This window comes from Drosophila sechellia, chromosome 2L, assembly GCF_004382195.2.
Source record: "Drosophila sechellia strain sech25 chromosome 2L, ASM438219v1, whole genome shotgun sequence".
Classification (NCBI taxonomy): Eukaryota; Metazoa; Arthropoda; class Insecta; order Diptera; family Drosophilidae; genus Drosophila; species Drosophila sechellia.
Window position 1 is genome coordinate 3336016 of NC_045949.1, and position 25731 is coordinate 3361746.

Below are 25731 nucleotides of genomic sequence, written 5' to 3' on the forward strand. Positions count from 1 at the left end.
AGTGACTTAATTATGTGAAAAATAATATGTTTTCTGCGCCTACGCACTCATTTAATGCTCATTAAATATTAATGAATATTGTTGATAGGGGAAATATTTGTTTTTCATGAGATTTTTTCCGTTGATGAGTCTGCGTCCTTGGGAATTCGATGATGTTTACCAGAGCAAAGTGAAAAGTAAATGATGTACTTAAAAGTTAAGTACTCGTACAGATGTAAAAGCTATGTTTTTCTTCCAACAACATTTTCATCAGCGAAATATAAGTTCAATCAATCATGAAGTGAAAAATAAAACCATCTTATTGTAATTTGACTTCTGATGGGCCATACTCAATAGGCAAATAAAAGAACCAAATTAAGCTAAGCGGATTTAGATATCGATTACGCAATCATACACACACACACATACAACCTCGGAGAAAGCGAAAGAGAAATTTGATTCGCTGCGTTGCCAATTTTGTCCCAACGGTTGTCAAACTTTTTGTGCCAGTTTTGATTTAAAGCTTTATTTATTTATGTGTTCTGTTTTCCTACCCTGTAAATGTCAAAAATGTCATAGTGTTACGCACGTAATATTTTTAATTAAAGTTTAAATTTTATTTAATTTTTATAAGATCCTAGCATAATTGCCATTCAAATAAAAGTGCTATTTGGTGTACTTTAATTGATAACAATAGAGCATTTTGTGGTTTTGTGTTTTAAATTTTATTTAATTTTTATAAGATCCTAGCATAATTGCCATTCAAATAAAAGTGCTATTTGGTGTACTTTAATTGATAACAATAGAGCATTTTGTGGGCGCATACTAGTTTCATTCGGTTTAGGGAAATTCTTACAATGTCCTGATGTCAGAAAAGCTGACTTTGTAATCCGCTTATGTGCGCAAATTTGGTGCGAACATTGAATAGTCACTCACGCCGACAACAGGCAACAATAATAAATAAGTAATTTGCATATCTTCCCAGGACGAAAAGGCGAGATTGGGAAAAGGTCTGTTTATTTTGAAGAATAAAACGAAGTAGGTAGACATTAATTGAGGAAACCTTTTAATTGCATTATTAATATACATTTATTTAAAATATCTCCTTAGTTGTGTAGTCAGTTTAACTAGAAATCATCCAAGAACATTTTTCCAAAAATTCCTTTTTGTTGATTTTTTGTTATAAATGCATCGGTTTTTTGGGCAAAAGTAAAAGTAAAGTTGTCAAAAAGTGGAATGTCATAGCTCGTTGATCTCGTAACGAAATTCCAAATCGATTGGCATTCAAAATTTGAAAATCGAAATTTAACCAATTTTTCGCAACATTTAATGATGTAACCCCTATAAAAAATGAAAAAATGGCCAAAAAATTAAATTTTCAAAAGCTTTAAAAAAGTGATGGTGTTTGTTTATTTGGGTTTTCAGCTACACAAAACAGTCCGTTATATATCTTTTTGACTTATAATGCCTGAGTTCTAGCTAAAAACATCAAAAAACACATATTTCTCCTGTCCATTATAGAGTTAAGATATTTCAACACTCCACTTCCCCTTTTCAAGCTCATTGTGATGGGTTTTTAACCCTGCGAGCCTGTGTTGCAACATGTCAACTGATTATCAAAAGAGGGCAGATAGCAAAGGTACTATATGTGTGCTCCTCGGTTATTAACATGCCACGTAAAGCGACAATGACGTAATGGCGACTACGTAACGAAGCAAACACCAATACCGCAGGACATTCAGGACTGCAGTTTATGTGAGTGTGTGGAAGAGGCAGATCCTGCTGGGGAAATTGGATACCGAGAGGCACTCTCGACACCCAGCAGGCAGCGAAAATAGGAACGAACTTTCCACGGAAAAGCAACCGGAGAGGAGTATTAGCAGAATGTGGTAATTAAACTAGTTAGGCAACTAATAGAAGGTGCAGTGGGCAAAACGGTTGGGTCCAGAGTTGGCTAACAACTTCGAGGTAATTGAAAAAATAATTGGCCATGCAGTAAAGTATCCACTACATAGGGAAATAAAGTAATTGCTTTCGATATTTATATAAACGTTTTTAGAAGGTTTTTAATTATATAGAAAAAACTACAACACATAAAAGTAATTGTACTATATCTAGATTACAAAATCACGAAAAAAAACTAGCAAATATTTTTTGTCAAATAAGTTTATAAACTAATAGCCTCTTATATACCGTACATTCCACGAGCGATGGTACGGAGATGGGAAAAGTTGATGCCCCGTGATAAAACTGCGGAAGCGGAAAAAATGCCGATAGCATCGGCTTGGGGAAAGCGGGGCAGAGGCAAGGAAACCGAAACAGGCTACAAAGGAAGCGGCAGGATGTTTGCCCAGCCCAGTCAGTTCGGGCCAACTCTCATCCGCAATCCGCAAGTTGGCTTTTTGCGTATGCCTGACACACGCTGTCTTAAACAAGGTAGCTGCCTTACCTGAATAAAGAAAAACTGTTATTCACCTGTCTGCCCACGCACACGGGCGCACAACCTCGCAGGACCCGACCCAACATATTCCGGCATATGTGACAGGGTTTCCTCGGCTTTTACATGGCAGAGGACATAAACGATTTGGCTGACTTGGGGGGCTAACCTTGTCGCCATGGCCTGCATTACGAGGACCATCTGAGCCCCGCTGTCGAGCTCAGCTTCCGTTCTGAGGCTTCTCGCAAGGAAATCGGTTTGTCTTCCGGCTGCGACATCCTTTGCTCCTGCACTTCTCCTATTTCCACCAAGTGAAAAGGTGGTTAACGAGCTGAATGAAGTATCTGCAGGTCGGGGATTGTTATTCGTCGTGCAGAGCTATGAAAACAGCGAGCAAGTAAATTCACAAAGGTTAAGACATGTCATGTGCACTAGAAGATTACAAGGGCGAATGCCAAGGATTTGAGCGGTAAAATATGAATTAAATTTAAAAAATTGTACATAATATATTACTACTCTGCTTGGCAAGGTATTTCACCCAGCAAATCCATTAGAAAATTCATCAGGCTTGAACCACAAATATTTTTCTGGAGCATCCTGCGACCCCAAACAATTTGGCTTATCTCTTAGGGAATCACTAGAAAAGATGACACTTTATTTCATGTCATTCCTTATGCAGGGCATGTTTACCTCATCGTTGTGCCACCCACAACTTTCTCAGGCCAGAAATAGAAGAAACCCGTTTTGCCCTGCTTTCAAATGTTTTGCGTTGCCAGCGTTGCCGTTTTACTTTTTAAGCGCGACCAAATTAGCGCAACGAACTCGCCCGTAAGTATGCACACATATTTTGTCGTGTTCACGTGTCGTATACGTAATGTGCCAAGTTTTCATCTCGCGAGCTGCTCTTCGCAGACGTGCCCCGACAGGCATTTCGGAGTTGAAAGTTAAGTCGTTTAACCTACATGTGAGCCCAAGTACTTAGCCAGATTTGATGTCAGCTGTGTCTCATTTGTAACTTTCCCACAGCATGTACGCAATTACATTAAGCATACGCACTGGTGGCCCGCGAAAGAAAGCACTTTGCACTTGTTTTTAAATGTTTCCATTTATTGTTTCCTTTTTTGTTGCCTCTCTAGTGGTTTTAAATTAAAAATTCTTGTTTAATCATTCATTTTTGTTTTGCTTACAAACAAATATACAATATTTGGTTTGTGTCCTTTCGTCTTTATTTCAAATCATTTGCCAGTTTTGCCAGCCATTTTAATTAAGAGAATTTATTGGAAAAAATATGCTCACAATTCAATTCGGTTGTGTGTCTGTGATAAAAAGCAAGCAAGTTTTCCTCTTAAAAGTTCAAATGATTTATGCATTCGAAATAACAACCAATTGATTGTGAAACACCAGAGACAATCCAATTTTTCCGCTTTGCCTGCAGTATTTAAATGTTTAATGCATTTAAACGGAATGTTCACTTTTTTGGCCTTCGATAAACATTCAAATAATATGTCTTCCTCAATATATACACATACATATTTCACATAGTTTTCAATGATTTTCAAATGATTTCACTTAGGTGTATAATTAGAACTAATGATAACATTTCATGTTTTATTTTAAGTACAAGGTTGAGAAGACTCTGAGCTTGGGTATCTAGGTTTTCTGAAACGGACCATATGTGGATACTAATTTGTGGCATTTTCGTATAGATCTTAATTGACTTGAATGAATGTGTGCCGTGTGAGAATGCAAATTAGTTACAGTTTAGTGTTAATCAGCTGCCAAAGGTTGCATTGGGGTTACAGTATCATTTCGTTTTCATATAGTTTTATACATATACAAAAAATTAATCAGTCTAAGTACATTTTTTGTATGCCCTTTATGTGTTGGATTTTCGTTTAGGTAGCGTTTAACATTAACCCCCCGGGAGCAGTAGATTCGATTTTAAACTAAAGTTGAACTTATTCCGTATCCATGCAGTTAATATATATATATAATGTGTGTCTGAGTGCTTCCGTTCAGCAACAAATGAACATGGGTAAATCATTACGAGTACACAGTACAGTACACATACAATCCGCATCGCGTTAGGTAGGCTTCCTCCCATCGACTTGCACATATATCACGACCGATCTGCATTATCCGCCTCCTCCAGCTTACTCGAAACCAAGTCCTCTTCCTCACGCGTACTTCCCGAAGGACCATCTCTGCGTTCCCAGTGCCGAGTTGCAGTGCTGCGCACTCACGCCCTGCTGCGACTGATCCCTGGAGTCCAGGCACACGTTGATCTTGTAGTGCCTCACCAGTCCGCCCTCGCGCATGATCCACCGCTGGTTCTCCGAGTCGTCGCACGCCTTCAGGACCACCTGTGACCCCCGGGCGAAGGTGACCAGGGTCAGGCAGAGGTCGTCGTGCTTGATCTCGCCGCGTTTCGTGAAGGCCCACTCCTGATTGCCGCCGGTGTTGTGGCAAGGGAAAATTCCTAAGGGGATTATTGGGAGTTATACAAATACATGAGTCGAGAACACGAATATACCGCACTTTTCGCGGAATTAGGAGTCTAAATGTATGCAGTAAAAATCTAAATTGTGCTTTTTGTAGCATTCATTTCTTTATTTGACTTATTTACTTTCGCTTCCTTTCAACTATATAAAACTCAATAAACAATAGGGCTCTTGTACTCACCCACAGTGCCGTCGATTAAGTGGCCCATTGTGTCCAAGCACTCGGTGCTATCCTGTCGGAATTGGCCAACCTCCTGTGGGTCGGGTGCCTGCAGGTCGGGATAGACATTCTCCAGATACCATTTGAACGGCTTGCAATGCAATTTCTCCTTCAAAGCCAGACGGTCATCAATGCTGAGTGGCAAGGAAAAGGGGCGATACAAGTAGGAAAACAATGTGCAATAAATAACTTGGCTAAAGTATTTTGCGCACTAAAAGAATTTATGTGGAAGACCAAGTATCAAAAAAAAGGGTATAAACTTGAAAGAGAAGTACAGGGTCAACGTGTACAATGCCGAGTGATTCCTTTCAGTGTACTTACTTGCCGAAGGGAATGTTCTTGGCGAGTGGCACGGCGTTGTAGTAATGCTGCTTGTAGTCATCCATCCAGACCTCCGCCGCACGTCGTGTATTCCGTGCGAAGACGTTGCCGCTTCCGCCGGGGAAGGTGTACGGATGCCTTTTGCGGAATACGTGACCCACCCGGCTGCAGGGTATGATTTCCAGGCTGCCGCCACACTGCCACACGCGGAACGAGATCTCCAGATTCTCGCCGCCCCACACGTCCATTTTCATGTCGTACTTGCCCAGCTTGTTGAAGTACGCCTTATCGATGACGAACAGCCCGCCGGCGATCATCGGAGTCCGGATGGCCGTGGTGGGGTCGTTGTGGCGCATCGCCCGCTCCGATGGACTGAGGTACTCCCACTTGAAGATCAAGTTCCAGTCGAAGCCGCCGCGCAGATCGGCCGAGGCGCCGATATACTGGAAGTTGTCCATGCTGATCACATCGATCACGGGGCACACGACGCGGGTGGGATCCTCCCGAACGCGTTCCAGCAGAGGCTCCAGCCACATCTCGTTGCACTCCACGTGGCTGTCCAGGAAGGTCAGGACACTACTCACGGCCGCATCCGCACCCTTCACCCTGGACCTCACCAGACCCTCGCGCTTGTCGTTGCGGATCACTCGCACCTTGTCGATCTTCGCCAGCTCCAGACCATCCTCAGCTGAAAAAGTGATAGGAAAATATTGTAAAACAATAGAATGGATTTAATTAGCTAAGCAAATATTTTCAATTACACTGAATCACTTACGATGATCACTGTAGTCATCTACCAGGACGATTTCGCGTATCAAATGCTCGGGACTTCGGTTAAGGACACTCACAATGGTTCGCAGCAAAGTGGACCTCGCCTCGTTGTGGAAGGTAATGATGACACTCGTCTCGGGCAGATCTTCGCGGTACTTCTTGGTACGGCACCTGGTGGGAACTAGTTTTAAAACACTCCCACTCAAATGTTTTCCTCGAAACCTACATGGGATTTCTGGTGTCGGGTATATCCCGATTGCTGGGCAGAGCATCGCTGGCCTCCTGATTGAAACGATTCCTTATATAGGGATCTTCGCCATTGCGTAGAGCGCCTGCCCGAATGTAGCCCGCCTCATTGAAGTACTCCACCTCGGTGCCACGACCACTTGGAGCCACTGGCAAGCGCCCACCAGGTCCACCTGTTCCTCCACTGAGGCCCTGAATATAAACATAATTTTCAATTGTGCAAAATTTAAGTTCGCAATGGCATTTAAAAACTGCAAGGACCTTACCTGCGATGTCTCCTCCAGAGCCACAATCCCGTTCAACTTGAGGCCGTGGACCGCATTGCGCTCGAAGTCCTTCACCGAGCCGATTAGGATGACATTGCCACCGGGATCGTCGGCCCCGCTGCCAACTGCACCCGCCGCCGCCGCTCCCGGACCCGCTCCTCCGCCGGCTGGTGCCCACTGGCGGGCGGTGGAGGCGGCGGCCGCCGAGGAGGAGTCGTCCTGGTACTGCTGCATGGCGGTGGCCACCTCACGTAGCCGCAGCGCTCGATTTTCCACCTAAAAGGACACGGAGTCCACGAGGGGAGACAAGTGTTTTAATTTATTTCTTTAATCTGCGCCACATTGGCGACGTTGACGCCCGTGCGGGGCAATAACTCAACTCAACTGGGAGCAATACTCTTACACTCAGAGAAATGCTCTGAAAAGGGAATATGGGAAGCCATTGAAGTTCTAAAGGTTTCACTTAACAATAAATTTCCCGCAGTGCAGGAAGGGAACGAAAAGGGCTTGGTTCTCGTGCAGGCTTACGGCAAAGTTTCTCTAAAGTTTCAGTCCGAAACACAACAGACCAGAATGGCAAAGCATTGCGAACACTGTTCGTGTTTGCTTCAAGATTAATAATCTATAAATTGCAAATGTTGCCAGGAACTGGGAAACAAAAGCCCGGGCCACGACCACGACCCAGTTAAAACAATGTCCAAGATTCCTCGGCGACACTCGTTCTAAAACAACACGGAAAACCTTTTACAGAGCGGCCTGTAATATTTCCTGCCCAAAACTTTGAAAGCCTTTAAAAATAACCCAGTATGGTTAGTAATTATGAGATGGGCGGCCTCTTTAAATTCCTTGTGGATTTATTGGTTGAAAAGCTGGTGCTGCTCTCCCTTAAGTAAGTTACAAAAAACCAGACAACTGACAACTGTCGATAACCAAACAAAACAAAACATAAGAATGTGTCTGGTTCTTTTAAAATACAGACAAAACAAGGACAACAATGACACACAGCAGACACCGAAATAGCCTTGAGACCAAGCCTTATATATAATACTCACTCCTATGAAGCCGAATAGAATGGATGGTCGTCTCAGCTTGAGGACATTTAAAGTAAATAATTTATAAGCGCAAACTCGATGAAGCACGAAACATTTTAAATGGAAGAGCTGTCGGGCGAAATCTGCCGTGTCAAAGAAAGCTATGCATAAAAAGCACATTCAAATATAATAAAGGGTGGCTCAGTGTTGAAAACGCCTTCCAAATTTTCAGCTAAAAGGCAACATATTTCAGGCTAAGAAAGACCCATGAAAGCAGGCAACAAAGAGCCAGAAAAAAGGGGCTCCACTTAAAATTAAAATCACGCATACGCAACGTGCAACGCAAAGTGCCAAAGTCAGCTGAAAAAGAAAGGAAATCGCTTTCAATACGTTTGCCACACATAAATCAGAGTTAGAGGGCCGCCGATAAAGGAGCTTCTGACAAAACTCTTGACAAATAGATTCAACGCAAAAGGGCAATTAATAATCGACCGTGGTATAAGGACCCTTCTCCAGGACCTCCTAAATTGGGTCACTGTTTAGCGGAGTGAAATGATTCATTTGTCAATTTAGCTGGGTCAGTTAGCCAGCCAAGTAGTTGTAAAAGGTTGGCTGCGTAGCAGATGTTGGATTCTTTGGATTTAACTGGCAGCCCTTTTCAGGCTTAAACGAAAATAAATGGATAGAGCTTGTTCCCTGTAATTATATTTATTTATATACAAGGACAAATATCCCGAAAATACCATCGTCTTGTCCTTGGAAATAATCGTTCGTAGAATTCGCTTTCAGTGCGTTCCATTAATATGGGTTCAATATCATGACCCCCTACGCCTTCACATGACAAACACCTCGAGGTTGGTGGACTATCAAGCTGTGTCCTTATTCCTGGCATAGGCAACCACACACGCATTACGCATACGCAGCGTGAGCACTAAGCTTTAAGCCAACGGAAACGCTTTGTAATCCAGCCAATTGCAGTTGTTGCTTTAGTTAGTTGTGTTGCCTAATTAATCAGAAATCCGACTCAATTCGCTGAGTTATTTTTATCACAAGATGGTGGACTATAAAAATGCAAACTTTCCTCTCCATTTGCAAATTTATATGTCCTTTGGGCAGAACAAGTCTCGCTGCAAACAGTATCTATTTATGGAAATCCTCGGGAGAGTAATGACTGGAAAATTATGCCACTGACGTCAAAAGGGAAAGACGAAACTTTTTGCCCACTCAAAAGGTCAAAGTCAAGACTCCAAATCATCTACTTGGCACTCATCAAATTCTAGATTGCTGCGACTTGTTATTAAAATTTGGCAAGAAAAAACTATCATCAACTTTGGCGTCATGCTAAACCAGAGCAACAAGTTGCTATAAATGGTCATCACTGGGTTTACTGCTCGAGTTCAATGTTTGCAGCCAAATTCAGATGAAAGAGCAAAGAAAAACGAATTGTTTTGAATTGAGTTCATAGCCATTGGATGGCATTGATTGTTGTTTTTTTGCTTGGGGTCACAGAGAAAATATGGAAATTGTGATACGATTTTATGGCGTTCTGATGAAGCTTGTCTTTATTTGGCCATTTCGATGATTTGTGAGCAGAGCAAAGATAATAATCTGCGAATGGCTAACTCCATTAAATTGCTATAAATACTTGAAAGCATACCAATGGGGCATTTATATTTTTGTAGATTTAAGGGAACTTTGTTTTTCAGACTATTTTCTATAGCACAGCAGGCTTTGAATAGGTAATCTGACTGATTTCAACAGTATACCTTACTATATAACGATTCATAAGACAATACAAAATACTTTCAAAATTAGTAAGATTTCTATTTGAACTCCGAGCTAGTCCAGTACTTGCAGCCGAATTCTTTGATGGCTTCCAAGGACCTGACCCTGAAGTCGGACTATTCCGCCTGTTCTGTTATCGATGACATTATATCCAAGTCGCTGCCATCCCAGTCAGTTCCAAGGGCACACAAGAGATCAACTCGCATCTCCTTTCGATCCCTGACCAAAGTTATAATGACTCTGATCGGAAACCTCAAGAAGGCATCATCATTTCATGAGGTGAAGGACATACATTACTGGCGTAATCTGGCCGAGTCTCGTTCGGAGGTCAACAATCGCTATGAGAGGCTTATCAAAGCCCAGCAAAATCGGATCCATACCATGGAGACCAGACTCCACACCATGATCAACTTGGCCCGCGAGACCCAGAAAATGCTGGCCGAGATTGGGGCCGAGAAGCGGGCCAGCGAGGAACGTGGCCATGGCGAGCACGCCGACTAGATTTTGCATCATTTCTACTTTCAAATTTTCCTTTGCCTTTCATAAACCAATGGTTTATACTAACTAGTTGGTATGTCAGTTAAATATATATATAAACTGAAAATCAAGCGCAGTTTTGCTAGAATTTCAGCTTAATTTGCTTTTATAATCTCCTCCATATTCACTCAAGCCAAACCATTATTTGGTTTTATTCTGTTGTCTGTTTGTTTGGGCGGCGATTTCTTTAATCTCGGCTGGGGCTTCATGTTTTTCCCACTTCTCCATGGTCTGGGTGTGTGCAGTCTTCCAGGTGAATGATTTTCACATCGAAAGAGCTCCTAACTGCATAATTTAGTAATTGGAACGTATCAAATTTAGTTTTCTCCCATAGAGCATGCAAGAAAATGCGAAGAGGCGATTGGACCAAACTTTATCATTTATTGCAATCTGTTTCGGGTTTTCCGTTTCTTTTGCTGCCTTACAAGCCAGTGTTTTTTTTTTTTTGGGCGCCACTCCCAGAATCAAAAAAACACCAAAAAACAACAGAATTCAATTAAAAGTCTCTGCACGCCATTCGAAACCAAAAATATTGACATATGCCCCTTCCGTTGGCTGGCTGAAAAACAAGCCAACAATGTGACCATTGAACTCGAACCCCGATAGAAGATAGAAATTGTTTATGCCACATGTCATGGGCCCAGAAATCTTGTTTTTCGACTGTTCTCGTCCAGACGATTTGGCCCAGTCTCAAGAGGAATGCAGTAGAGTTTATTTACCAGAAAGTGTCTCGAATTTCATTGGAATAAACGAAAAAAACACTGCAGTATTTTGCAATTTTCTGGTATAATATCAATTACCCATTCTCCAAAGTAGTTTCTGCAAATATTTCCAAGAAATGTGGTTTTCAGCAGTTTCACTTCTTAAAATATCTATTTTTGTTTTCTCAAATTGTTTTCCAAGTTCACTCAAGTCTTTAATGATTGAGTATGAAATACGAGCTGGTTAATTTCCCAACGCATCGTAAACAAAGAAGATTTCCATCTATTTTGACATTAATGACATTTTGTGGGCCAGACATTAAGCCAGAGTTTAATGCCAACTTGAAAGTGGTAGACAAAGCCAAATCGGATGATGAGCAGATTGCCAATCGCAGATTGGAAAATCGAGAAAAGTGATCAATTCCCCCGGCAAACAGCAGCATAATTAACTGCTATGTTTGGCCAACACCAGCGATGGATTGACCCAACAAGTTAATGGGAAAACTCACATGGGTGGGGGCGCCTCGATTTTGCTCCCCCGCTTTGCCGAGCTTCTGATTTTCCGTGTGATGTGGTGGCAACTGCAGTTGCGTTATGCAATGTGCAACTCTTCTGTGGCATGGAAATTGTGTGCCATGCCAACCAAATTGCGGCCGCATCAGCAGCAGCAGCAACAATTGCAAATTGTTTTGGTAGCAAAATTTGTGTGGCATCTTCTTCGTTGTCTCCGCTTCTTTTTGTCTTTCAGTCTTTGGTTTTTAGCTTTTCGGTTGGCTTCCTCATGACAGCAGCTGCAGTTGCAGTTTGGGCCAACAAGTTTCCTTTCGCCTTGCAAAACTCAATTAAATATATATATAGTTATTTGTTTTTTGCCCTGCTTTGATCTTCCTTTCTATTTGAGCTAAGGTCAGGTCGTAAATCTGCCATCACTAACAGCTTACATGGTTATTTTTATTGGTGCTACGCGAATCCTATAGAATATTATTTTTTAAATTAGAAGATTGAATTGCTGATGAAAAACTTTATTTTAGCTAATATTATTTTACTGCCCATAACAAATATTTATTCTAATGGCCTTTGACATTTGTTTTGATATTTTCAAATATTTCTAAGCTATTTATGGGTGCATGTCAAACCGAAGACGAAGTCATTATCATTGCCTTAATTAGTACTCCTTGCAGAACTTTACAATTAAAATTAATGCTAAACCAAGTGTGTTTTAGTCATTCCTGTGCCCGGAGGAGGCCCAGATCCACATTTTAGCCCAGGCCCAGAAACATTTTGTGGATTCGCCAGCCTCTGGAGCATCATTTGCAGTTAGTGGTCCGTGCAGATGAAGCTGCAATAAATTGCAACTTGCAGGCGAGCGGTTGCAGCTGTTGCATGTTTGAGGTTTTGGCACTGTATGTGTTTGCGGATGTTTTGCGTCCAAATTGCCACTGTGAGTGACTTTGGCTAACTGCCCCACAGCCTAACATAAAGCCCACAAGACAAGGAAGCGGCTACTGTTCCTTGGTTGCGACACGAGATCTCTTCATAAAATATATTGAAGTGTTTTGCATAAATTTCGGAGTCTTATGGGCGTCGAGTCTGGGTGCCAGACACTGGTATATTGCATTTCGCCACGCCTTCGGGCATAACCTTTGACTTTCCGGGCGAGAGTAGAAAATCAATTAAGGCCAACTTGGAAATTAGCCCGAGAAATTCACGCCTTACATCCATTAACGCACATTATAATCAACTGGTGGCCGCAAATGTGGGTCATCCATTAAAGCGGTCTTGAACCGAAGTCATCTAGACAACCATAACAAATTGTGGATGGATATTGCTCTTTTTCCTTTGCTTTTCCTATTATGTCAGTTGCTATCTGTCCATTTTTGAGTGTGTTTTCCATTCGCTCGGTCTGCCTCCGAATGGGTGACTCATGGGCATGTGAACTTTTCGATGATTAAGCTCAAATAGAAGTCCAGCAGCTGGTGACGCCCTCGAAAAAGGCAAGATGAAGATATCGATATTCAGATAGATACAGTGGTTCTATAAGAAAGCACTTAGGGTAACACTTATAGTAACCTTTTAAATTAGACATAAAGTATCTAAGGGTATGCAGCCATCATATTGCTACTAATATTCCTATATAATAATTCCAAGAAAGGTTTTAAATGTATCTTGTATTATTTTTAAAGCCATTTCAGTTCAGTGTGCGATTGGGGAGGCCGGCACATGTCATCAGTCAGGCTACAGTGAGCTCACTCATAGTCTGCTGTGGGATATACAATCGCATCCGAGAGATACATTTGAGACAGTTGAACAATCAGTTGATGGATGCACTGTTTGCAGAGGGTCGCCGGGGAGGACAAATTGCCAGAAGCTGGCGACCATCAGAGCACAAAAAAAAAAAGAAAGACAGAAAAAAAAAGATAGAAAATAGAAACGACAATTGTGGAGTCATATTAATTTTATCTCTCTTCTGGCTGCAGTATATGCACATATCTATGTTTTTTGCCTGGAACTATATTATCCGCTTTGGATGCAACTAATGCAGATGACCTCAAAACCAGCAGTCGTGGTCACTGCGGTCCCTATTTATTTGCGTTCGAAATTGGTGTTTATTCATTTCAGTGGGCAATGTTTTAATTAGTTTATTAGCAGCGTCGATGCGGCTAAATATTTAACCGCATTTCAATAAATGAGCCAATCACGATAATCAGGCGGATTAAACATTTAGCTCGACGCATTTTGTAATATGCCTGATAATTTATTATTTTTTCAAAGTGCGGCCAGTAAAATAAATTTCAAGCCTTAAAAATCCAGTTAGTCCACGCGGTGCTTAAATGTTCAGTTAAATTTAAAGATCTGTTCGGATTTAATGTTAATTCATGGTTTACATGGCGGCAAACTAAAGCCAATCATTGCCAATGTTCAGTGCTTGCCCTTTCCTCCCGATTCAAACAAGTCAAACAATAAAACACCAACCATCCACGATTGTTGGCCATAAAAAAGGAGAAGCGAGCCCGCAAAAAGCCAACAGCTGGGCAAAAAAAATAATAAAAAAATAAAAAAACGGAGGTGAATGCCACTACTTGAGTGGCTGCAAATGGCCGAAAATCGCATAGTAAAAAAATTAAGAAAACCTCGCCAGGCAATTTTGGTATTCAGTTAGCTGCGAGGAGATAAAATAAAAAACGAACGGAATACGAACCGTTTTGCCCGACAATTGGAGACAGTATTACATGCATTTGAATTGTCTTCTCGGCTCCTCGGACTTTCTCGACTTGTTCAATTGTCTGCATTTTAACGGCAAAAACCGCTAAAACCATTGAAACCGGTACTTTCACTTGGCCGGGCTCGAAAGCCGCATTTAAATGATCATCTTTGAATTGACATTTAAATGTATTTCGATCATGAGTCACGAAAGAAGGTCTCGACGGAATTAAAATGTCAAAGTTCTGCTGTTTGGGTTTTAAATGAGCAGCGAGAAAGGCGATGAAATAAAAATAATATAATATTAAATACAGGCGTATTAATTAATTCCTATGCTATGGCATTTCCCCCCAAATATTTGCCATATTTTACAAAAAAATTGTAAAGCCAAACGCAATTTTATTTATTACGCCATATTGCAGCATTTTAATTTATATAAAACATTTGCAAATATTTGTGTAATTTAATGTTTTTCCTTTTTTTATTCAAATGGAGCATCTGAAGGTCGTAACTTGATAAATGGGTTGTTGACTGACCCACATTAAAGCTGCATCCCATAATTCCCCATTCCCACGCCCCTTTTGCCTCTTGTTTTGGCCATGTTTCTTGGCTGTGGCATCTGCTCATTATTAAATAATAATTATTTAATACCCAAAAAGAGCCGTGCAATTATGGCCGTGTTTTTGTTTGGCCGTGTTTGTTTGTGTAATCGCCGGCAAGTGGCACTTAACCAGAGTGTTGTTACTTTCTGCCTTTGTTTTCCTTTTCGGTGGCTTGTGGGCGCCACTGGACTCCCTCATCATGTGAGCTGTGTGTTGTTAACTGGTTGCTACTTCGCCTGCTATATATGTATGTGCGGCATGGCATAATGAACTTGAACTTTATGACGCAAAACACGTTAAGTTGACGTACCAAAGTGCCGGAGTGTTGGGCAAACATATCTCTGGTCTTCAGGGGCTTTATGCCTATTTTTGTAACATTATTTTCGAGACGAGCCTCGTTTAAGTGATGTTGGGTCACTGGAGCTTGCGTGTCAGTTGGTCAAGTGGACAGAGGTGAAACATTTCGGTTTTAAACACTCCGTCTAATGGCTTGGGATCACCCAAGCCAAGTCTCTGTGACCTAAGACTCCTAGGGCTTAAGAACCTAAATTAGATTTCAGAATTTGACATCGTTTTCTTATATATTTTTATTGTTAGTTCAAAGTTCATGGCAGACCCATCCGACTTGCTGTATAGAAATCACTTCCCCCTGGCCACATTTCTCATTGTTGTGCCATTTTTGGATGTCTGCTGCTGGCCGCAATAGGAAGCAGTCCAAACAAGTTGTAAAATAACAATAAAAATCAGCAAATCGAAATTGAAAGTGGTCCGCAGGCAACTACCAAAAAATATGGGCGATAGAGATGCCAGCGTGACCGGTTTGTATAAGAAAAAAATCTTCAGATTCCAAAATGATATCATACAAATATTATTTATTTTGCTGATAAGAAAGGCAAATTTCAAAAATATCATTTGTACTAATACTTGTCAGAGTCAGTCATGTCTACCAAAAATTTATATATTTTAAAATAACACGAAACTCAATATCTTTTTTGCTGTGTAAATCGACACCAGCAATTCAGCGAACGCGGTGGATGAGGCCGAAAGCGAAACCAGACGACCTTGTCTCGATGCGTTGGGTTGCGGTTAGGTTACGCAATGGATGAAGGCAAGAAAAAAGCAGCAGAAGCGGCCGCAGCTGCCAAAGAAGCTGCAGCCTCAGCTGCTCAGGCGGCCAAGACGAAGGCGGCAGGAGCCGCAGGATCAGCGAAGGAAGCGGCAGGAGCAGCAGCAACGGCGGCCAAGGATAAGGCAGGAGCAGCAGCAGCTTCAGCCAAAGAGAAGGCCGCAGGAGCAGCAGTGGCAGTGCAGCAGAGCGCATCAAGTGCTGCCATTGCAGCCAGGGAAAAGGCATCCAATGCAGCCGAGTTCGCCAAAGAAAAGGCGACAGCCGCAGCAGCTGCAGCTGGGGAAGCTGCAACATCGGCGGCATCGACAGTCAGGGAAAAATCCGCAGCAGCAGCCGTTGCTGTCAGGGATAAGGCATCAGCGGCAGCAATTGCTGTCAGGGATTCGCTGACTGCAGTAGCAGTTGCAGCACAAGGCGCAGCAGCAGCAGCTAAGGACAAAGTCGCCACTGCAGCAGCAAGTGCGGCAGCAACTGCTAAGTCGAAAGTCACAAGGCAGAGCCAGGATGAAGTCTAGTAAAAAGTGGAAACCCATTGGCCATATGCGTTGCAGATAGCTTGAAGCTGCCACACAATAAAATACAATTCCACACAAATGGCTGGACATCAGCAGCAGTAGCAGCAGCAGCAGCAGCAGCATCCCCCGCAGCAACGCAAAAAGCAGCAGCAGCAGATGGTCCGATGGGAAAGCAGAGGCCGCAGGCAAATGAAGGTACAGATAACCGGTTGGGCCCATTCAAAAATTGTATACCCATAGCCGGTTGAGCGAGAAGATTGTCATTTGAGCCAACTGTGACCTCTACTCTGGACCAAAGCCCAGTCGCTACCCCTCCCTCCCCCACCATCCCGTCTGACTCCAGCAACCACAAATTACTCAAGAAAATCAAAAGTCAAGCCTGTCTGCAGATTAGCATCGTTAATTATTCATAGTAAATCAAAGCGTTCTCCAAATGCCAGAGACACAAGTAAACTTTGTAAACTCGAGTTGTTCTTTTTGGTCACGCAGGTTGTCATTGACAGCCGAAACTCAAAAAGTCCAAGACGAGTTTTTTGATTAAATGCTAATTTATCTTGTGGCCAAGAGGCTGTCATTAAATGAGGAGGGTTAAATTAATTTGTATAGGCTTTTTTGAGTGATCTGGTGTATATAGATCCAAAGCCAATAGCGATGAGCAAACATACTTTTATCAATTTATAGTAAAAACTTAAGTGGAACAGAGAACTCCATCTAAACTCAACATTCTTCGAACGATCTGATTTCGTCATTTGCTGCACACTCTAATGACAAAAACCAGTTTGGTTTCTAAGCTCGATCATCGGCGTCTATTGAACTTAATTGAAATTAATTTCGAGTGTTTTCAAGAGCAAATTACTTTTTTGTTGAGCGTGTGGCATTCTCTTTCGATGAGTTTTTTGTCCCCATCTGGGGGCAAAGTGATGTGGATTGTCAACCAGAGCGTAACTTGCTCTGTCACGCAAATTTTAAGTTTGCTTTTTTCCCTGCAGATTCAGAGTTTTCTATATGGAATGGAGTTTTTTATAGACCATCCGTGATATGCGGGGCTATAAATCGAATTCATGAGCCGTTAAGGTCTTCGAAAGTATTTTGGTTTGAACTTGAAATATTTATAACACATTTCGACTCTTTTTTGCCCCTTTTTTTCGGCAAGGCCATAAAAGTAAAATTTCCAGTCGTTAAAGTGATTTTCTGAGTGCTGCAGCTAGGAAAATGGAAAAGAAAAGTTTTGGATATAGTTTCTGGCTGAATTTGCATTTATGATGGCTTCATTTGCATGTGAACAAGATGCTGAAACATCCTACAGATTTGAGAATATGCTCGTTATAGTTATGCACGCATACTTAAAGATACTTCCACTTGAATAAAGTCTCGTAATTAATGCATTAAATAGCCGATAAATGTTTATACCGACATTTCACCACTTTCTTCGCTGTTCTTTAGTTAAATTTACTGAAAACATGGCTTAAGCGCTTCGCGACCTCCGACGAAAGTGGAAAAACTTTGGCAACAAAAGAGAAAGTTTAATTTTGAACTCTATTTTGGGAAGCTGCGGGAATTCCAAATGCTTGCCCAAAGTAATTAACGCACAAAAAGACAGAAGACCAACAAAAAAGGCAAAAACTAATCAATCGGTTATGTAACCACCACCCCGCCGTTAACAATTAAACTAAATTAAATGTGTGATTGACTGGGGGGCAAGTTTTTTGTGATTTATTTTCCTTTCAAAATCGTTTGGAGCTCTCGTTTTCAGTCGGTCGTGAGATGGCAGAAAACTCGGATATGGTTTTATGAATGAAATGTCATTGAATGGCCAAACTGGAGAAGAAAGATGTAATCCATCGATCGAATGGCTCTCAAAAAAGCTGAATAAAAATAAATTACTGAAGTAATAGTATCTCTAAGATACTTCAGTTTAATCTACGAAAACAGCAGTTTTTCTTAACTCTTACCATCTAGATTATGTTTAACTTTTGCACACTCGACTGATCGGCAAACAAAGCATAATCTTATCAGAAATGCTTGTAGCTTCAACTTAGCTTGTTCGAAAATAACTAAATAATTAAAATGGTGTTTGAGCAGCGGACAGCTTATCAAAAGTGGGAAATACTACTGCTGAAAATAAAATGATTAAAAAACCAATGGCCAAGAGTGCAGTGAGTGGACTGCGGCTGCATTTCCTGCATTTCATTCGCAGCGCAAAAAAGGAAAATAAATCAAGTTTACATGAAAAATTATTTCGATGCAGTGGCAAAAGAAGGATGATTGCTGTGGGGGCTCGGGGACTCCAGCGGGGAAAGACGAGGACCCCAAGTGGCTGGAACTCCGCTTTTGACCACGTCGATGGTCATGGTGGTCATGATGGCCATGGCGGTCATGATGATGACGTCGAGGCGAGAGTCTGTGAAATTGTATTTGCACCATAATCGGCTTCATTTGTGCAGATTTACGTTTCAATTTTTAAATACTCTGCATCTCGGCAGCATTTCCCATAATTATCGCATCCCACAATCGAAAGGCCATTGTTGAAGATCAAAAGTGTAATTAAGAGAGCTTAATTGAATCGAATTTTCCACTTACTACATTTGTTTTACTTAATATTGCCGAACGATGGAGCTTATTATTTATTTAAAATATTAATCATTCTTATTACAGAGAAGCGTATGCACATGTCGATTTGGCAAACTATTTGCAGATATTTCCACATTTCCGTCAGTCTTAAAAAGCTTTTAAAATATTTTAAAACTTGTTTGTGTCATTTTTAATTTCGGTTCCCATTTTTGGCAGGCTGAAAAAATGGCAGATAACACAAAGGCTATGAGTGCCAGAACATCTCTCAAAGTGGTCAATAAATTTAACGGATATTTTGTTCAACACATTTAAGTCATAAAAAAAGGATGAGGCATGCAACGTTTTTTGCAACCCACTCTTACACTGTGTTTTTATTTGTTTCACTGAGAATGTAATTTTCCCCCGCTCAATGCGCTAACAAAATGGAGTAAAAAATATATCTTTGAAATTGCTGAAATAAATTGACATTTTGGCTCGTGTGTGCGGGTGAATTTCTTTCGTGTCGTGCTGAAATATATTTATTTTTTCTGCAGAAAACACAATCGAAATTTGCCGTTGCGCTCACTGGATAAATAAGTAAACACAAGAAACCAAATTCAATTCTACTACACGTGTGTGCGGCAGACAAAAACAATTTACCACAACATAATAAAGAAGGTATAAATTCCAGGTATAAGCGGAAATCCCAAATTGAAAGCAGATAAAATGCTTCTTTTAATGCAATATTTTAAAGCCTTCGGGCAAGGTAAGCCTGCATTAATAGTTCGAGTTACCACCAAACCCACTTGATATGTCTTGCATGCAAAGGGGCACAACCATAAAGATAATTTTAATAGGTGTGCTTTATGACACACAAAATTTGCTCTAGAAACGCAAATTTTGATAAGAAGACCCCCGCAGGAAAGCCCAAACGGTAGCTATTTCTCTAATAAATAAACACAAATGACAGCCCGAAAAAAACTTAATTAAAACTTGTAGAGTAAGCGACAAAAATACAGGTGGCCACGAGATACGTGGGGCTAATTACGAGCGGGGTAAGCGGGTTGGTGTGAGGGTGGAAAGAGAAAACAATGGGCTGTCAAGTTGGTGGCAGGCGACTATATGCGGCAGCAATCCAATAATTACTATGCAGGGGGCATACGCAACGCTCCTCTGCGATGCCATCATCGAAAAAGATGGTAATGATGAGTCAGACGGAAGATGAAGAGGAATATCACCACCACTGGGAGGGTGGATCCGCTACAAAGTTGCCACGGATTTCGTGATCGGATAAGTATATATAAGATATACATATAAGTGAAATGGAGCCAAATGAAAGTAAGCAGAGGTGTACGTATGAGATACTAAGATACTATAAGATATGAAGATAGGATATTGGTAAGATAAGATATTGGTAAGCCAAACTTATCAGTGCCTCCCAGTTGAGTTACTTTAGAGAGTCCTGTGAATATCCTTGGCTAACTCACCTTTTCTGTGCTGGACTGGAAGTAGTAGACCATCACGAACATCCAAATGATGCTCACGAATACAATCAACTTGATGTTGCGGCGCATTTTGGATAGCTGATGTTTATATATTTAACTGCTAATTGGGTTGAGGACGTATCACGTTCACTTCGATATTTATTTATTTACTTTTTGGTTTGGTTGTTTTGGCAAATGAGTTATGCGGTTTTGACTGCAGGCAGAACAAATGCATTGGAATGAGTGTAAACAAAATATATATATTTATAAACTTAATTGTGTTTTCATTGTGTTTTTTTTATTTTTGCCTCGCACTATTTTCCATCTTCACTCAATTTATTTGGTTTAATTGCGTTTGCGTTTTAATTGTTCAACTCTGCCCAGCTTAATTCAATTGAATTTAATTAGGCCCGTCCATGAATGCAAAACGATTATCTGCAGCTTTTAATGGTTTTGGCATTTAATTCTCTCCTTTTCACAAATAAATTGCCCACGGGGGGATTTTCTCGCAAATGTCGTGTGTTTATTTAAAGTTATTGAGTGTATTTCTGCGCCCGCCGGATGTTATTATTATAAAAGATGCGATTATCTATAATGCACTGCATTATTTAAGCTCAAAATTTCAATAATGTATGCTCTACTCAAATACGAGAAATTAAAAGTGATTTTTAAAATTTTGCTAGTGCATTTTATGAAATATTTAACAGCTAAATGATATGCAATCAAAGTTTGCCAGTTCACTTAACCCTGAAATGCTCAATCAAAAACAAAACGTTGTTTGTACAATTTATCTAATCCAGGCTGCTTTATCAGAAACTGATAAGATTTCCTCCTCCCAAACAAAAAGACAAGTAATTTCAATTTCCTAACTTTAAACGATTCTCTCGCTATCAAAAGATTACATTACACACATACACACACTTTAATAAGATGCTAATTAAACACTCCTAAATCCGAAAACGGTAGCACGTTATTGCGGTTTATTACTGGTCAGCTGCTGGGAAAAGGGAAAGTGAAGCGCAGCTGTTGGCCAAGTTGATTTAGGCGTTTTTCAATTGGGCCTCAAAGCGAAGCATTACGCATACGCAGCGTGTTACCGTCCATGAGATAAGATAAGAGTTCACTTCTCTCTTTCAACTTCTGTAATGTTTCGTAGCGTAAATCACAAGAATAGGCCACAATTGATCGCTGGCTTTTCACAAACTTAATCGTTATTGTTTTATCGTTCTGCCACTCGCCATTCACTTGTACTCATTATATTGCATTTACCGTTTTGTCGATTGTAACGACTGTTGCCAACACGATTCTAGTTGGATTTCGAACGCTGCCCGTGGCAGCCGCGCTGTGCCACCAAAAAAGCGTCGACAATCGGTTTTTTTGGGCCAGGCCAAGACGGAAATCGGATATCCCGAAGACGAGACACGCGGCTAACGGCGTCGCATCGACAAATGGCCAAAAAGCGCAGCGGGCGCCTATATTTTATGCTGCCGATTCCAATTGGACTTGGGTGTTAGCCGTCGTATAAGAGTCGCGTTCGAACTTCGAACGCAACGTGCTCGATGCTCGTCTTCGAGTTCGAAGCGAACAACAACGGTATTGAATCGAACTCGAAGATAAGAAGTTGTAACAGAATTTCTGTTATTTGTCTAATTGGAATAGAAATTGAAATTGAACAGATTTATTAGCAATTTAATATTTCCTATGAAGATTTTGTCACTATTTTAGTGTATTTGATTAAATAACTAACTTTGTTTTGATTTGAATAAGCGAAGGTTTTTGATTGAGAAGACTCAGTTCCTTAGTTTTAGATTTATAAACTAAGAAATTGTTCCGAAATTAAAGCATTAAATTTATATGGGCTAATTAATGGCTCAAATACCTTTTAATTAGTATTTGCATTTAAATCAGAGATTTGTGCTTTGATCATTGGCATTGTACATTTTTGCATGTTTAGCTATAATTTACAATGATTAATATTTCAAAAGTTTCAATTGGGTTTGGCTTTCGGTTTGTTTCAGCATAAATAAAATATGTTGCAAACTGCAATTTATGGCTGTGGCTGGCATAACTTTTTGCCTTATTTACATTAAGCGAAGTTTAATTTTAGATCTGTTTGGCGCTTTTAATGCAATTCTCTCGGTTTCGGTTTTTAAATGCATCTAATGAAATATTCATTTAAATTGCAAGAACAAATTAAATTATGCAGATTCCCAACTTTCGCCCAGCAACAGCAGCAACAATGGTCAGTTAAAGCGATTGTCCTTTACTTTTTTTAGCCCTCTCACATGCAGTTGCCGTAAAAAAGATGTGCTTTATTTATAAACAGCGTATGTGGGCCAGTCCGAAAAGGGATGTCGGATAGTGGGACGGCTGGACAAGTGGGTTACTCCACTTCCGACCACCCCGCCCATTTAAATTGGCTTAAAAACTCAACGAGCAGGCAACAAAGTCATGAATATGCACACATCCATTGGGAAAGGAAGCGAAGGGTTGGGGAACAAGACAACCAACTGAAGAATTCTCGAATAATTACACAGATACACAAATGCACACACCGATACACACATGCACATGGCGAATGTTCGCTTGGCTGTGTGCGTGCTGGTTTTCCATTAGGCGTAATTAGAGCATTTAGCATCGGGGAAAAAGTTAAGAAAAGCCAACAGCAGAAACTGACAGATTGCGTTGCATATGTATGCGGTGCCGTGCTGAACGCCCAGATACCGTTAGCTGGAGTTGCATGCCACACCATCCACACACACATACATACACACACGCATCATTGCTCTTCCACCACTCAGACAATTAACTTAAAGTTGGCAAAAGTTGCAGACGGCAGCTGTGGTGGGTGCACTTTCTTTGCGATCTAGTTCATTGCGTCTGGCAAATTGGAAACAAGGTACACCTATTACGTTTAGATCCAAAGTAAAGTAATTAATGCTCCTAAAAAACTTAAAAATTGATTTTTTAGTTTTAGGTTATGACATATATCAAGTATACGACCCGTTGTACTAGCTTATGGACTTACTACTAGGCTTTACTAATTACAAGCAGCCTTTAAATCGACATATGATTACATTCGACTCTTATTCAGCCCTTAAGTGCTTTACAAATTCAGTAAATGTATCTTTCAATCTATTTCAGGAACCGGTTCCATGAGGTGGCACTTAACACTTTGTGTTTTCCCAGCCACATCCTTGCCTCGAATCGACTTTCAGTTCGAGTACGATAATTAAAAGTTGGCTAAATGCGGCATGAGTTGCAGCTTCCTTGAGGCGTCCCTCGCCCCTGCCCCCCTCCTCTCAGCTACTTTTTAAGCTACTGATGCTGGTCCTGCCTCTTCTTCTTATTCGTTTTTATGGCTGCCAGGCTTGCCACATCCATTTGATTGCACACCATTTGCCACATTTGCCACTAGCAGGTGTGTGTGTGCGTTCGTGGGAGTCTCACCTGGTTCTCAACTGCATTGCACATTTAACTGTCATCTCGTTTCCTACAGTAGCTACGTGTGTGCTACACTGCAAAATTAATAATGTTTATATAGAAGTACAAATGAATAATATGTATGGAAATCCGTCTTTTCTCCAGCTAACAATATAGTTTATAGTTTTTCAATTAGTATTCATATTCATAAATATCCAAAGATTATTTCTTTCAGTGCACTTGCAAACTCTTATAGTTTTTTGCCTCCTCTTTCTACTCTTAGAAATCAAAGTGTAAATGTATTTTGTCAAATGATGGCGCAAAAGTTTCCTGTTCTGGCTTTTAGCTGCCTCGTCCTTATCGCACCCCTTTCACCATCCTGCGGAAATGTTGAAAATATTGCAAGGAGGCGTGATGCTGCCGCAAATTAATGCATAATTGCATTAGTCACTTCATTTGTGGCAAGTGCTGCAGGAAGTCTTGCTTGCAACCGCCGAAATTCGTTGCAATTTATATCAAGTGGATGGGATGTGGGTGGGGAAATGGGAAAACGACTGGGAAAGGTGGAAATCGGAGGGTCCTGTGTGCGTGTACTTTATGTCCTGATGACAGACGTTGCTGATAACCGGCATTAAGTAATATGTTTTTATGTGGGGACGGGGATTTATTGCAATCTGAAAAGGACTTGAGCTTGTGGTGACTAAGAAATAGGGTTTCCTTGAAGACGATAATAGGCAGAGTAATGCCTGTGGTCCACACTTGAGCTGAGATTTTCACAAATTTCAAGGGATTATTGTAAGCTGATTAGTTTTGCATTTCGTGCAGGGAAGGATTGTTTAAGTGCTTGGAAATATTCAAGGACTGCGCTCTTAATAATAAATTAGCTCTTCTCAAGTAATAGAGTATAGTGTCATTAAAATATATTATTAGACTTAATTTTAAATCAATATTAATTATTTTGTGCAAGAAAGTGCATTAAGAATTGCTACAGTAAATAACAGTGATGCATTGGCAGTATCCAATAGATACATTTTACTACACTGACTAAAAGAATCAGCTGCAACCTGGAAATATCTGACATTTTTAGCATAAGTGGTCTATTTAACAATGACTTTTAATATTTTTCCTTGGGGGTGCACTCTCTTCTTCTTTGGGTTTATTGCACCGCGATGCCGGCCTTGGTTCTCTGTCTCCCTCTCACGTTTGCACCCATTCTCTCACATTCTCTCTAAATTTCCGCTTTTACGAGGTAAGGGTGGCGCTCTCCGAGAATAACGGTGGATAAACCTCTCTCTTTCCCACAACAAACTGCCATCAGCTGCTATATCCGTCATATAACTACATATCTACACTGTGCTACATACATATGTATGTGCCAGTACTATTGTTTTTGCTTTCGGCACGCGCCTCTTTTGAGTTTGTTTGTCTGCCTTCGATTTTTAACAAACAAACGCAGAAGTGCGAAATGCAGACTGATAAACGCAGAAGCAAACACAAACACAAACACAGGGAAATGCAAATGCCTGCACACATTGATTAGTTGCAAATTTAGCTTACACTCAAAATGCGTTGTGAACACGATATTTTATCACTTTTCATGAGTAATGGACCATGATTTTTGCCTATTGCTTGCGCTTTCACACACTTTTCGGTTGTATTAAATGCACTTTGGTGTTTTGGTGTTTTGCTAGACTATTTGTACAAGGCGTGTGTACAAAAATATACGTTTCGTTATTTGTAATTTGTTAACATCGAGTTAGTAAGTTATTTAATTAATCATCTGCTTAGTTGCTACAACGCGGCGACTTTCGTTTCCCGTTTCGTTCGACAGACTGAACTTTTTTATCCCGTTGTCTGTTGTGTCTCTGTTTCGGGTTGTTTTCCTCCCCTCTTTTTCGGTTTCTCTGTTTTCCTTTTTTTTTTTTGCTTCTCGGGTGAAGTAACATTTCTTCTTCTTTTTGTCGCGCATTTCCGTATTTTGTTACCCTTTAGCTTCCTTCTCTGCGGCTCTCCCGCATTTACTAGGGTTGCT

At 40.8% G+C, this 25731-nt stretch overlaps 2 protein-coding genes across 3 annotated transcripts; one reads left to right on the plus strand and one right to left on the minus strand.

The window, feature by feature from the left end:
• Positions 1 to 3583: 3583 nt before the first annotated feature.
• Positions 3584 to 25515, minus strand: LOC6613243 (polypeptide N-acetylgalactosaminyltransferase 2). Of its 2 annotated transcripts, none has more exons than XM_032721825.1 (8): positions 21546 to 21725; positions 20280 to 20490; positions 6742 to 7017; positions 6456 to 6667; positions 6234 to 6400; positions 5459 to 6146; positions 5099 to 5271; positions 3584 to 4895 (listed from the first exon to the last, which is right to left on the minus strand). In XM_032721825.1, exons 2-8 carry the CDS (start codon positions 20364 to 20366, stop codon positions 4594 to 4596), a joined length of 1905 nt encoding a protein of 634 aa, XP_032577716.1. In that variant the 5' UTR covers positions 20367 to 20490; positions 21546 to 21725; the 3' UTR covers positions 3584 to 4593. The 2 variants fall into 2 exon arrangements, with proteins under 2 accessions (XP_032577716.1, XP_032577709.1); XM_032721818.1 differs by lacking the exon at positions 21546 to 21725 and adding an exon at positions 25257 to 25515 and having other exon boundaries at positions 4594 to 4895.
• On the plus strand, positions 9505 to 10156 carry LOC6613244. Its single transcript, XM_032721830.1, has one exon. The coding sequence runs from the start codon at positions 9642 to 9644 to the stop codon at positions 10056 to 10058; it is 417 nt and encodes a 138-aa protein (XP_032577721.1). The 5' UTR covers positions 9505 to 9641; the 3' UTR covers positions 10059 to 10156.
• Positions 25516 to 25731: the final 216 nt, after the last annotated feature.